This window comes from Thermobia domestica, chromosome 3, assembly GCF_964235325.1.
Source record: "Thermobia domestica chromosome 3, izTheDome1.hap1.1, whole genome shotgun sequence".
Lineage (NCBI taxonomy): Eukaryota > Metazoa > Arthropoda > Insecta > Zygentoma > Lepismatidae > Thermobia > Thermobia domestica.
This window is the reverse complement of record NC_137456.1, coordinates 111,510,255-111,524,115: the sequence shown is the minus strand read 5'-3', so window position 1 is coordinate 111,524,115 and position 13,861 is coordinate 111,510,255. Positions and strand designations below refer to the sequence as shown.

The 13,861-nt window shown below is 35.4% G+C and overlaps 1 protein-coding gene across 3 annotated transcripts in view; it reads left to right on the top strand.

Annotated features, from left to right (window-relative positions):
- The window catches only part of E(bx) (nucleosome-remodeling factor subunit NURF301 E(bx)), a 141,339-nt gene that overhangs the window by 19,140 nt on the left and 108,338 nt on the right, over positions 1-13,861 (top strand). For all 3 annotated transcript variants that reach the window (XM_081751454.1, XM_081751455.1, XM_081751453.1), the window contains exons 3-5: positions 2,865-2,986; positions 7,360-7,568; positions 11,128-11,519. In XM_081751454.1, the coding sequence (XP_081607580.1) occupies positions 2,865-2,986; positions 7,360-7,568; positions 11,128-11,519 (723 nt within the window). The remainder of the gene's footprint in view (positions 1-2,864; positions 2,987-7,359; positions 7,569-11,127; positions 11,520-13,861) is intronic.

Here is a 13,861-nt window from a genome sequence, read left to right as displayed (position 1 = left end):
GTTTCTTATTTGTTAACACATCAAATATGACGTTTTAACTACGTGACCTTTGACCTCTGATGATATTGCTGACCTCTTCGTTTTGCTAAAAAGGATGTTCAGTAGATTCTTTGTGCATATGTGTTTTTAACATTATCCTCAACTGAATTAGTTGTGTACAATAAGCTGTTGAAAAGGGAACTTTTTCTTCAAAGGTCACAGATGACCTGTTAGAGGTCACCGGGTAACGATTGCCCAAATTTCTCGTTATCACATTGTTTCGGATCAGAATTTATGTCGATATACCAATTTTTGCTACCGGAGATGGATATTCAAAAAAATGGCATGTGAGACTACTATTTAACATTGAAATCCCATAAGGAAAAAATTGCATTTTGACCTTTGACCCTGTAACTCCGCAAACAATAACACCCCGCGATCTCGTTTTGCTATCAAACAAATCTTCTGACCTTCCTCTAAATTGCCTGCAAATTTCACAGTTCTAGCTTTTACCCATTCTGAGTACTATGAAATTAAAGTTTACACACGAATTATGGGACAGTCTGTATATATATATATATATATATATATATATATATATATATATATATATATATATATATATATATATATATATATATAGTTATCATCTACTTTGAACTGCGTTTTTATCGTGTCAATTTGAATAACATGCATATCCTTAGAGGGGAGCGGTTTAAAATGCGTATCCTAAGGGTCGCTGTGCTGATTACTGACAACCCCGATGATATTTGAGCTCAAGTTTAGGCAACGCGGAGACGTATGCAGGGTGTGGTGGGGTATACGTGACAATAATTCACGAAGGGGTTGCAACACCTAATGCTTCCCATAAAAGTAAGAATAATGTAAATGTTTCTTGTGACCCCCGTAGTAAAAGTATAAAGAAAATGTTGTAACAACAATTTTCCTCATATTTTGAAGGTTGAATGAAGTAGGCGTCTAGAAGTGCGGGATGGAAAAATTCACAGTTGTGCAGAGAACGAAAATTACTGAATTCTATTTTGAAAACTAGAGGTCAGTTGTCTTAACTCAAAAAGCTTATCACCGCCAATTTTGTGGCAAGTGTGTATCTTTTAAATCAATGATTCGTCATTTTGTTGGAACATAGTTCGCTAGCTAATTTGCCACGATCGGAGAGACAACGCTTGGCAAGAACACACACAGCAATTAAACGAGTTCAGAGGAATGTCTCGAAGAAACGGCACAAGAAGACGGACTGTCGACGTGAGATGAGTCGAACGGCAGTGCTTCAGATTTGCTACGCGCATTCAGGAGTTCATTCATGAGAACGCAAATTTTGTTGACAATTTGATTATGAGTTTAGCCATATTCTAAATCTTTAAAAAAATAAAATAAAAAAAGTGTAAAATTGGATTTTATTGGTCAAAATTGGATTTTACAAAATTATGTACATACCTATGTGTATTTAAAGCCGTATTCCTACTTAAAATGCCATTTCAGAATTCATGTTTTGTTGTAAACATAAAACTATGGAATTCCTTTGTGGGGCCGCGGTGGCTCATCTCTGACGTGGGTTTCTTGTTCGGTCGCAGCCCCCGCCAAGTGAACTCCGTGGTGGACAAACATTGTGCGCACGGGTTCTCTTGGGATTCTCCCGTTTCCTCCTACTTTCGATATGTCACTATTACTATCCATCTCTTCATCACAGTCTCCCTTAGCATTGGTGCATAATCGTGAGGCATTGACCTAAATTTAAAATCGGAAAAATGAAGAAAGTGTCGCAGAAGGGAATCTGCGTTTCGTGGGACACACTTTGCACCATTGACACTCTCTTATACTTCTATTTCTAGAGATAAGGAAACTTTTTTTTTTTTTGTTACAATAACAAAGGTATAGTTAATTCTACATATTGTAGAATATGAATAAAATTCCCTATTACACTCAACTTTGATATCCTTGAGCCAGCTATCCCGACTGAAGATTCCTTTTGTTTCCCTCAAAACACGCCAGGCAAATACTGGGATAGTACCTCAAGTTCAGCAGCTAGAGATAAAAACGGCTATATTAAAATATATGTTTTTTTAAAGAAATATAAAAAGATTTTTTATTTTTAAAAAACTGAAATGTTGGAAGTGGATTTGTTACCTCATTTCCAATTGCCAATTTGCCTTTTTATTATTAAAGGGCCTTTGTAACGTACGATAATTGTACTATGCGTCACATATTCTACCAGATAGACAAGAATTCGGGAGTTTCAGAATTGATTGCCGTTAGTGTTGAGAAGATAGAGGTATATCTTTGTAAGTGAAGTGTTCTCGATTTATAATTCGCTGACACATGGGGAAGGACAAATTAATCTCCATAAGATATTTTTGGCATGAATTTTGAACCACCCCCTCCCTTAGGATACACCCTTTAATTTAATTTCCCTTTCCAGTTTTGCAAGTTCACTCTCTGTTCAGTTTTTCAATGCGAATGAGTATGTTGGACTCGGTTTGTCTTGCGTATCAATACCTCAAGTGCTTGATGTTGAGATGTGTTTTGCAATACCTTCCAGCCAGAGTTGCTAATTTTATTATTTCTTCTATTATCGTCTGTATTCTATTCCATTCTCAATTAGTTGAAACCTAGGTAATTGTAGATTATAAATATCTCAGGTGTGAGCAACATGATATGGTAAAGTTTTATGAAAATTAGATGTCCCGCGGATCCCTATTCACGCTTGGGGTGCCTTGTGGTTCACGGACCACAGGTTGGGCAACACAAAACGAGACTAAAGACATGCTCATTACACACAAAAAAGAATGCTGTGTAAATTGTTTGTATTTTAAGTTTTTGAGATTGTCATTTTATAATATGAAATTCTTATTTGTCTTTATTTACAGGTGACCGGAGTGTATGATTGCATCCCAGAAGTAGAGAAGTCGGGGTTGTTGTGTAGACAGGAACATCTGGGTTATGATAGGCATGGTCGAAAATATTGGTTTCTTGTGCGGAGGATATTTGTGTAAGTATCAGTGTGTTTAGTTGTTAAGAATTCTGGCTTTTTTTTTTTTTTTTTTTTTAACTAATGAAGTACGTCTCTCCTAATGCAGCATACCGAAAAACTTAACAGCCTGTGTTAAAATGAAGTTATATGTAACTCTGTGTTGACTATTTTTTACTCTTGCTAGACAGACACCCATAGCTGAAGTTGTTAATTGCTGTGATTGGTGCAGTTGCAATAAGTAATAATGAATTACAGTTTTCATATACGTAGCAGCAAGATTGTTGTTGAATTGTTACATTCGTAGGTTATTTTGTTTTAAAAAAAGAAATTATGATTTTTTTTTTTTTAATTGTAGACTTAGGTGCACTAGTTATCTTATCAACAGTAATTTAAAAGTGAGAAACACAGACTTAAAAAATTTCCCATTCACACTAATTCCGAAAATTATTTTACAGAATTCATATTTGGCAGGAAAGTCTCAAAGTATACTGCACTGTACATTTGTGGTATAAGTTATTTTTCTTCATATAATAAATTGTGAAGTATTCCCAAATGCAGGTGGTTTACAGGCGCCTGTACATGCGCCTGAAAATGGAACACTTTTAAACGCATGAGACAGGTATCGATTTGTTTCAAGGTCATTGCATGTTCATTTCATGGAAACAGGTAGTTTTCATGTTTATAGGGTTCCAACCTTGCAACGTGAAAAATGCGTGTAAACATGTAGAGAGTGGAAGGACATGTACGTAACCGGCATATTCCATGTAGTTGACATACACGTTACCTCATCAGGATCTGACGACAGCTGCTTTTTATTTGATAAAAATGTAATTGACAATTTAAATACATGTGAAATACGGTGTTAGCGAATTAGTGGGCGTGTGAGCGGAATATACATGTAAAATACATCGCATTATGTGTACATAAAATTTGCGTGTCACAAGTGTTGGACACGCATAAGACATGTAGGTAACATGTACAGTCACGAACATTAATAAATGGAGGTTGGAGCCATAAGAAATAATGGCTTCAGCCTCCATTTATTAATGTTCGTGACTGTACATGGAAGTCACATGTAACATGCAGTTTGCCTGTTCATGAATTGGGTATGTATTGTATAGATCACATGCATGTTAAACGTTGATCACATATACATGTAATATACATGAGACCTGCGTGTTACAGGTGGATTACTAGAATATAGGCTGCATACTTTAAGGAGTAATACTACTATTTGATCCATCTAATCCAAGGGTCTGCACACGCCTTTGTATATATGTCAGCACCTTGCATATGTGCATGTCAAAGTGGAGACTTGATGCCTGGATATTGCATGTTCCCTACGCCTGTAACGTGAATGTTTCACTCTAATCAACCTTGTTCATCGTATTTACTTGTTTAAGCTATTTACTCACTACACGTATCTATTTAATCCATTTATTGGCAGTCATGATCATTGCATGTTCCCATCATCTGTACATTGTCTGTATACTGCATATAGAAGAGTTCACACTTTGCATGTTACGGGCAATGTGTCCAATTCTATTTCAATGTACTATACATGTGTCAGGACCTTGCATATGTGCATGGCAAACTGGAGACTTGGTGCCTGAATATTACGTTTCCTACACCTGTTAACATTAATGATTCACTTCAATCAACCTTGTTCATTGCATGCACCTGTTTAACCCATTTATTGGCAATCATGATCACTGCATTTTCCGTTACCTGCACATTGCCTGTACACTGCACGTACGGGAGTTACACACTTCGCATGTACACGAAAATGATAAATGTAAAATAACATATTTTACATCATGCGTTTTCCATGCTGTACACTAATACGTGGTATTTACATGTATATTATATGTTAAACATAACTTTCTTACAAGGCTGTCTATATTCTTTATTATAAATTACCGACACAAGGCCTTTTTATAAAAATATCTATATTATATGTTGATAAACAGGCACCTTCCTTGTACTTTTCATTCTTACTATATTGCGAATGTTATCAACAATCCATTCAAGGTACTTGACATGCACATATTCCCTTCATTTACTTGCATGTGAGTGACTACGTGTACATTGCATGTTCTCATTTTAACGTACAGGTTCTGTACAACGCGTGTTTCCGGTCAAAATTTCCAACAGAAGTTTAATACTTTTTCGACATGCATATCACCTGAAGACAGTGTACCTGTAATATTTTCTTTACGTGTGTTTTCGCCGAAACAGGCACCTGTATAATGCCTGTCAAAATCTGACCGGCTTTTACAGGCAGTTCCATGTACAAAACATTGCATGTTTCCTCAAAAATTTTCATAATAGGAGGAAAGTGATTGTTATGATTTTGACAAAATATAAACCCAACTGTAATCCATTCCATAGTTTACAAAATTAAACATATTATGGGTAAAATTCTCACCTAATTTCAAACTATGTACCTAAGAGCACAGTTTAGTAATTATGGTTATGGGTGGATGAAAATCTTACAACGAAAACTCCTATATTATGGCCTTAGGAATACCTACTGATATTGAGAGATACTGCAATTTCGATGTCTACTCACCATTAATTGTCGCAGCAGCTCAATGGTAGAGCACTCAGCTCTGGTGCACGGGTCCCTAGTTTGATCCCAGTTCACACATTTGAGTTTTGTTGTGGACAAACACCCGTGTGCGAGAGTTTTCTTGGAGCTATCGCGTTTAGTCCCACTATCTTCATTCCACCATTGCATTTATTATCTTATCCTCGGATCATAATCGTGAGACGTTACACTTAAAAAAAAAAAAAAAATCACTCACATTATTATCGTTTCACTTCTTAACCAACTAACCGATTAATCCTCTATTGTTTGGTGGAGCTGGTATCGTGAAGGAATTCGGTGCAAAGGTTAAACAGATTAACAGATGGAACGAGATATGCAATATTAAACCGTATTTTGCGCGTATGGCGTCAAATGTTGTGTGAAAATTGTGGCTGTATTTGGTGTCAAATTGGCTGTTAATAAGTGTGTTTTCTAGATTCAGCGAGAGAATGAAGGAGTGAATGAGTGTGTGTGTGTTTGTTCTAATTGCCCAGTGGTATTATCACTTTAAGTTGAGCGTTATAGTTCGTTCGTGCGTTCAAAAATACATAATATTTACTCATGTATGAAGCACGATTTTGATATGTCAAATGAAAGCTAGAATCAACGTAATATTTTGTGAATTATTTCTTATTTATTATAAAATTAGTTCCTATATTATATTTGTGGAATTTTCAGCTGAAACATTATTATACAATTCGACGCGTGATATTTTTGTTTGGAGAATCTTTTACTGGTAATAATATCGCGTATTAAAAACAATGAACTGGTATACATTATTTTGACCACTTCATTACCTTTTTTTTTAAATCACGAAGTCCAAGTAACATTCACTGTTTGCATAGAACTTTCTTCTGAGAAAGAACTGTTTCGATGGCTGATTGCTTTTGAGTTCACTCTAAGAGTATCGAAGCTACATGAAGCATGGATTTGCACCATAACATGAGATCCGGATAACATGAACTCCTACCGAAAATGTTAACGCAATAGTGTAATTTCTTTCGTCAATCATGTAGTCGTGTCCGATTCTCTGTGATCTCATGAACCATATCACGCCATTTGCTCGTGTCTTGTATAGCTTTTCGAAGTTTTTCCATGTTCAAGTTCATTGCTTCCTCAGTCCATCTTGTTTTCTGCCGTTTAGGTTAGGTATCTTAAAATTCGCTGTAAATAATAATATTTTTTATTATACCAGGGCCAAGCTCCTGGAGCCCTATCGCTACTTTTGGCGGCTTACATTAGTAACTACAGATTCTCTGAAGGAATCTAATCCTTCAATAAATCCAAAACTACAAATTCCGCAGTGGTCCATCACAAGTATAGATGACAAGTGTGCACTGGGTTGTAACATAATTACAATACAAATACTAATCTGTAACAGTGATAAGAAGTACAGAATCTGAAAAATAATATCTCGCTTGCTATCAGTCGACAGTAGCTACACCATGCAACAGATCTCTGCTCTAAAGTCTCTCTGCCACATGTGTTCAAAATGAAAAGAAATCTTTAACGTCCCACTGCTATTCTCTTTAAGCTAAAGGAGACAAATTATTAATGAAAGCTAATGATTGTGAAAGACTTGATAGAATGAGAATGTGCAAGGAAATGGGGAAAAAATCACAGGCACGAAGCTGTCCATCACAAATACAGAGATAGCAGGAATGTACTACTTGTAGCATCATTACGTGTGTAGTTGACGGCTACACGGTGAGTGCTTGTTCAGTTCTATATTTAGATGTTTATGTATTTCCAAGCATTTATTTTAATCCAACTGTTATCTCAACACTTCTTTTTTCTTCAGGGAAAGCGAAGAAGGTGAAGTATGGTATTACAGCACACGTCCACAGCTTGACGAACTTATAGAAGCTCTAGATTTTTCAGAATATGAATCAGCGTTATGTATGGAAATAAACGAAATGAAGGAAGAAATCGGAAGGCAAATGGATATTACAGAGAAATTAACATTACAACAAAAAGGAAACAGAAAAACTTACTTCGATTTAGAAAATGGTAAGTTGGCACTTTTTACCTATTCATTTTCGAAAGTCAAGGTTTTATTACTAATAGTTGAAAGACTTAGAATGAGTTATTTTCAATTAATTAAGTAATCAAAGGTTATTTCTTTGTCGTTATTAACCGAATGAATAGAGATGTGAATATTCTATTTATTTTTGTTGTTAATTCCTTTATTTATTATCCTTTGGCTCTACTGCACCCCTACTAACCCACCCGATCTCAATTGTTTTATCATCCTTCTCTAAAGTCCATACATTTCTGCCTGTTAAAATGGGATAGATGCTGATTTGCGTAAGAGTTACTTTTCTGAAGCGACAATACAAATGAAGAAGTTTATATAAAGCATTTTATGACTTCGGACTTAATGAAAAGTTTTTTTAATGTCTGTCGTAAATACGCAGACGCTCAGTTCAGCACACACGGACGGAGTTTTTCCCCTCATCCTATGAGAAAAGGTGAAAATTTTCGTTGTGCGGGCAGTGAAGGTTATTTTTATAAACATCAAGGGTGAAATTAGTTACCCGCTAGATCAAATTACATACTAACTTTGTATTCTAAAAGAACGTTGTATTATTTAAGTTATTTGAATTCTGTCTGGGATCTTCATCACTAACTTCTCTCCCACTTCTGTCTTATTCTTGATAATTAATCCATATAGGGGTTATTTGAACCACCAAAATTAATATGAAGAAAAATCCATGTTTTTTGTGCAGTTTTAGAACCTCATACGTCTTCACTCCTGAGCTTTCATTCTTGAAAAAAGAATTACAAGCATGTAAATGGTATAAATACTACTTACAAGGCATGCTAGTAATAACGGTTGAAACTTTGTACAGTTGTTAAACTCACATGCGCTCTGAAAGTTGTCTGTAAAAATGTTCTGCTTACTTAAAAAAAAAATTCTGCTATCTACAATCTTCTGGCAAAAATAACTAGAAAGCACTTCTTCTGTGTGAAAATGTATATTATCTATATAAGACTGTGCACCTATGCCCTTGGAGAGTCGGCCTATGGCGTCGCACTTCTCATGTCCTTAACATATCTTTAATCTTAAGGAATTTCGAGATATGATTATCTTGTTACAACAATTGCAGGGCTCATAGCGAGTCACTTTTTTGAATGTTATAGTGACTTTTCATGTGATTTATGTTTTGCATTGGCAGTTTTCTAAGAAAAACATTATAAAAATAAATGGAGAAAGGCAGAAACTTGTTACTCATTACTCTTCTGAAAGCTTTAGTACTTCCTGCCACATGTGAAAGTCAGCTTTATTCTCACTTCAGCTTTTATTCTTTCTAAAGCACAGTGGATGGTTGGTGGATGCATGAGTTCTCAAGGTGGGGTTGAGAATCCTTCTGTGTCTATTCTTTCTTCTATCATAATAGTCTTTTAGTTTTCTCTCGTAATAGTTAACGCTCCGCTTAACGTTGTGTGTGTGTGTTTATGTGGTTCATCATGTTCGTCTTGTGTTCGATGAGGAAATTCGGAAAAAACTGGTTCCACTTACTCAGAAGCTTCTTACATCTGCTAAGTCTGCTTACCGTAACTACAAAGCATACTTAGAAAACCTAAGAAAGGAGGAAGCCCAAAAAGAAGTAAAGAAGAGAAGATGAAACAAAACAACAAACAGAGAAATGATGGAGAAATTGACAAAGGAAAAAAGGGGCATGATAAGTTTTTGGTCACTTTTTCGTGTGTTTTTAGTCACTTTTCAACTATTTACAAGAGACCAGACCACTATGAGCCCTGCAATTGCAACCTCATCCTTTTGTTTCTTCCCTTTTAACAGAAACATTAACAAAACGTTGAAAAACGTCTTTAATTAGTATATCTCTATTCGTAAGAGATTTTGAGATATGGCCATCTTTTTTAAGAATTATAATCTCACCCTTTTTTCTTCCTTTTTAGAGGGAAAACATAAATTAAAAAAAAAAAAAAAAAAAACTGGAACACGTCTTAAAGTAAAAACCTACCAACTTTCAAATCTCTAACCTTAAGAAATTTCGAGATATGGTCATATTTTAACAACTGCAACCCCGACTTTTTTCCCCCTTCTAGGGGAAATACCAGAAAATACTGAAAGACGTCTTTGATTATTTTAAATAAAAAAATCTAAGTTCTAAATTTCATGTTTTTAACCTTAACAAATTTCGAGATATGGCTATTTAATTATAACGTTTACAACCTTATCGTCGTTTCCTTCCCTTCTAGGACAACTAAAAGAAAAAGAAAAGGTGAAACACGTCTATTTTAAATGAGAAGTCCAGATACTGTCTCTAACTTTAACAGATTTCGAGATATGGCCATTCTGATGTAATAATTGCCACCGCTTTTTCCTCTTCTTTGTCGAATTTCCAAAAAATCTTCCTTAATGGAACCTTACATCACAAGACCTATACACTGACCAAATTTAAAATTCCTAGCTTAAGCCATTTCGCCTGGGGAATCAGTCAGTCAATCAGGACTGCTATTATATATATACTCCTTGTCAGTTAAAGGATAATTAGAAACTTCCATGCTCTTCGGCAAAATCTAACCACTAAGCTATTCAGTATACCCCGTGAGCAGCTAGACATCTCTACTTTTGAAGTCGATTGTCATCCTTTTGGAGTACCTCAACTTATTGTTAGTTTGACCAACCTAGCGTCCATATTAATAAACACTCATGCGGTTGAAGCCCACTCATTCCGGTCTAGTGGCTACCTTAACAGTGATACTGAAAAGGGACGCTAAACTTCAATAAATAACAACTCATGATGGTTGAATTATCATATAGAAAAATCCGTTTTAATTCTTAATTTCTCAAAGAATATATTCCACGGAACGCCTTAACGTATGATAGTGCTCAATAAGGGTAAACAAATCTCGAATAAAATAAAACAATCATGATTTTTCAACATGTGGAAGCTTAATCCAAAAATTCTAGTCATGGAAGAATTCAATTTGTATGCAAAGTTATAGTCTATGCTCAATGAAAGAAAAAAGACTAAAAGAATACGTGCTGTATACCTTTGTCTACTGTATACAAAGTTATATTCTGTGCTCAATGAAAGAAAAAAAGACTAAAAGAATACGTGCTTTATACCCTTGTTTACTGTACAAGACAAGTTTATTAGCTGTATTATCTATATAAAGTATTGCGTATGGTGTTTCTCTATAACTGTGAATTGACTTTGCTAAGCAAGAGGATGCCAAATTAAACGCTCCTCAGAATGTTTAACCTTGAAAGGAAAATTATAATACTGAAACGATAGGTAATTCGTTAAAATTCAAATTGAGAAAGATTGCGACTGGGACGAGAGTAGAATCTAGGTTTCCGGGTTACCAAACCATTGCGCAAACCATTCTCACGAACTCGATTTTCAATGCAAGTGCTTTTTTTCCTTGAGTTCCATTGAATTTGCACCTCTGGAAGAGAATATGGTGCGAAAGAAAATTGGTTGATTCCTTTAGTCCTAAATAGGATATACATTTTTGTCATCCATTATCTTTCCTGTCAGCTATATTGTAATTTCATTATTTGTTTACACTTAGTACTAATCTTCTGTTTCAGCTGCCCTGTTGAAAATTCAAAAGGAAAGGCAAGAACGTAGAGCAAAAGAAGAGGCCGAACGATTAGAAAGGGAGAGGAAGGAAGAAGAGGAGAGGATAGAAAGGGAGCGAAAGGAAGCGGAAGAAAGATTGGAGAAAGAACGGAGAGAATTTGAGGAACGATTGGAAAGAGAACGTAAAGAATACGAAGAACGAATGCAAAGACAAGAAGAGTCACAAGAAATGAAACCAGAAGCTAAGGAAGAAGAGGGTGAACCAAAACCAAGTATTGAGCCAAGTGAACCACCGAAAGAGGACAGCGCGAATGAACCCGATAAAAGTGAAGATGTGAAAATGGAAGGTGACGGGCCCAATAATGAAAGCTCGTCAGGCAAAACCTCACCCGTCACCATTGTAAGTGCTACTTTTGTGTTTTTTCACCATTTTGATATTTGTGAGGGAATCGTGTTTGTATACGCGGCAGAAGTAGAAAATAATATTGTGAATGTCATACATACAAGAAATATAGTAGAGATTATTGTGTGTTTCAGATGTAAAGCATCACGAGCAGTAGCCAATGCTGCGCGATATTTCACGCGATGTTGCCGGATTGCGGACTCCCCTTTCCCTTCTTGCTCTTCCTCCAACTGAGATGACATAAATTGGCAACATTATTTACAGTGTAAAATATTCCAGCAAAATCTAGAGTTTTGGCTGTACATCCTAAAAGTATATACAGCAACTAAATTACTTACATGTTAACTTATTCCATGGAATTGCTAAAGGCTCGTCTACCCCACTAATTTCACTATCGTCTAGTCAGTTAATATTTCGTCATTGTCTGAATCTGACTCTTGAAAAATTTATTATTATGGGCTCCAAAAATTGTAAACACAAAAAATAATACTTGGAACTTGACTTCGTAATTTTTTTTGTTAAAAGAGAAGTTACGTTCCTACGTAGCAGGCCCCTACATACTCTTATATTTGGTCTAGGTCTCATAAAAATAATCCATCTGATTCCTAAGCAACTCGATATGGTGTCGAGTTTGTTTTAGGTTACGATAGTTTATGACACCATTCAGACGCCTGGTGCTTCTGAATCCCTGGTAGAGGAGAAAAGAGGGAAGAAGTGGTCGCACATACGTAAGGTAGTGAAACGGAAAAAGAAAAAAAAATAATATTTATACGTTTCTTCTGTCAAATAAGAAAGAATGTGGTTTGAAGCGAATTTCGAAACAATAGTACAAACTTCCTATACTTTATGTTCTTACAATGCTAGGCATATACACGTATATATGAATTAGATTGCAAAGAGGCTTTTTATTTAATTCAATCGCTTACTATTCTCAGGGGTGTAGCCAAACTATTTCCAGTTCCGAAATGAAGTTCACCTGGTATATATTTAATAAACTTACTTAATAATTATTGCAAATGAGGGACATTTATAAAAAAAAATATGAAAATTAAAAAAAAAATTAATCATCATCAATACGGTATCTACACCTAATTAAAACAACTAAAATTAATCATATGCTTTATATTCTCATTTCCCTAACTGGACGCACACCGTTTGAATTCACTACTATCAGGGGGTCTCTATCGGTCACGAAAGTGCAGAAAACGGTGGAAGTCAAGAAATTTAGCTTTTGAGTCACGATTTTATTTATTTATTTATTTATTATCTGTATAAATGTAAGTACAGACTGGAAAAGTTTGTTCTATAAAACGTCAAAATTCACCATCAAAAATGTCTATGGTCGACTTTACACGCTACCAAATCGCAAGCAAAGCACGCTTCTATCACACGCATGAAAATTCGAACTAATTCATACCCAAATTGGCTCTTGAGAATGTTACAAAATTTTATGGTTTGATAAAGAAAAGGGCACGAAAAAGTCACGAAATTTCATTTTGGAATTTTAGTAGACACCCTGACTATATTATTGCATAGCAATATCTGAGTTGATATTTTTTCGAGTTTTTTCCCTATATTATTTTAACCCACATAAACACAATGTCAAATAAACAGACTGCCACAAACAGCATTTGTTTTTTTATGAATAGCTTATTGATTCATCTTTTACAATCCGGTTTTTAGCTTCAGTACTTTCAAGTTTCGTCTTTTGATAAGGTAGCATCAAAAAAAATATATGTGTATATTATGTACGTATGTTGTTAAAATGCTTTCATATTCTGAAAGAGGTCATTCGTTCTGCTTTTAATATATGAAAACCTTGCCTCCTCCTGAAAGTAATGTTACCCTAGAACAACCTGCTGGCTATACCCCTGATTATCCTGTAATAAAAGTTGTGAATTCTGTTGCCAAATCGAAACAAAATCCACTGGAAAATAGACGCGGGTCTAAACTCGCGTTTTACTAATTGTTTTATATGGAAACCTTTAAAAGCGTGTATCATGACAACCAGTTGACATAAAAAGATGTAGTTTTCACTATGTGGTCGAAATTCTTTTCTCTACTTTCTAAAGTGAGCAGTTAATGTGCTAACACGATATTTCTAAGTAGCACCTCTGGTATTGTCAAGATTCGCAGTAGCGCGAGAAGTCAGCGTGCAGAACTGCTTGTCGCGAATTGTCAATACCGCTCAAAGCCAATTGAACGCCGTGTGAAGCCAACTCAAGGTCATGTCGTTTTACATCTGAAACATAGTAAGTCTCAGGTTCGTAACTTATGAGGCCATTCATCCGGAGATTCCATAGTTAAAGGTGACTGAAACATAGGTAACCAGTCACTGT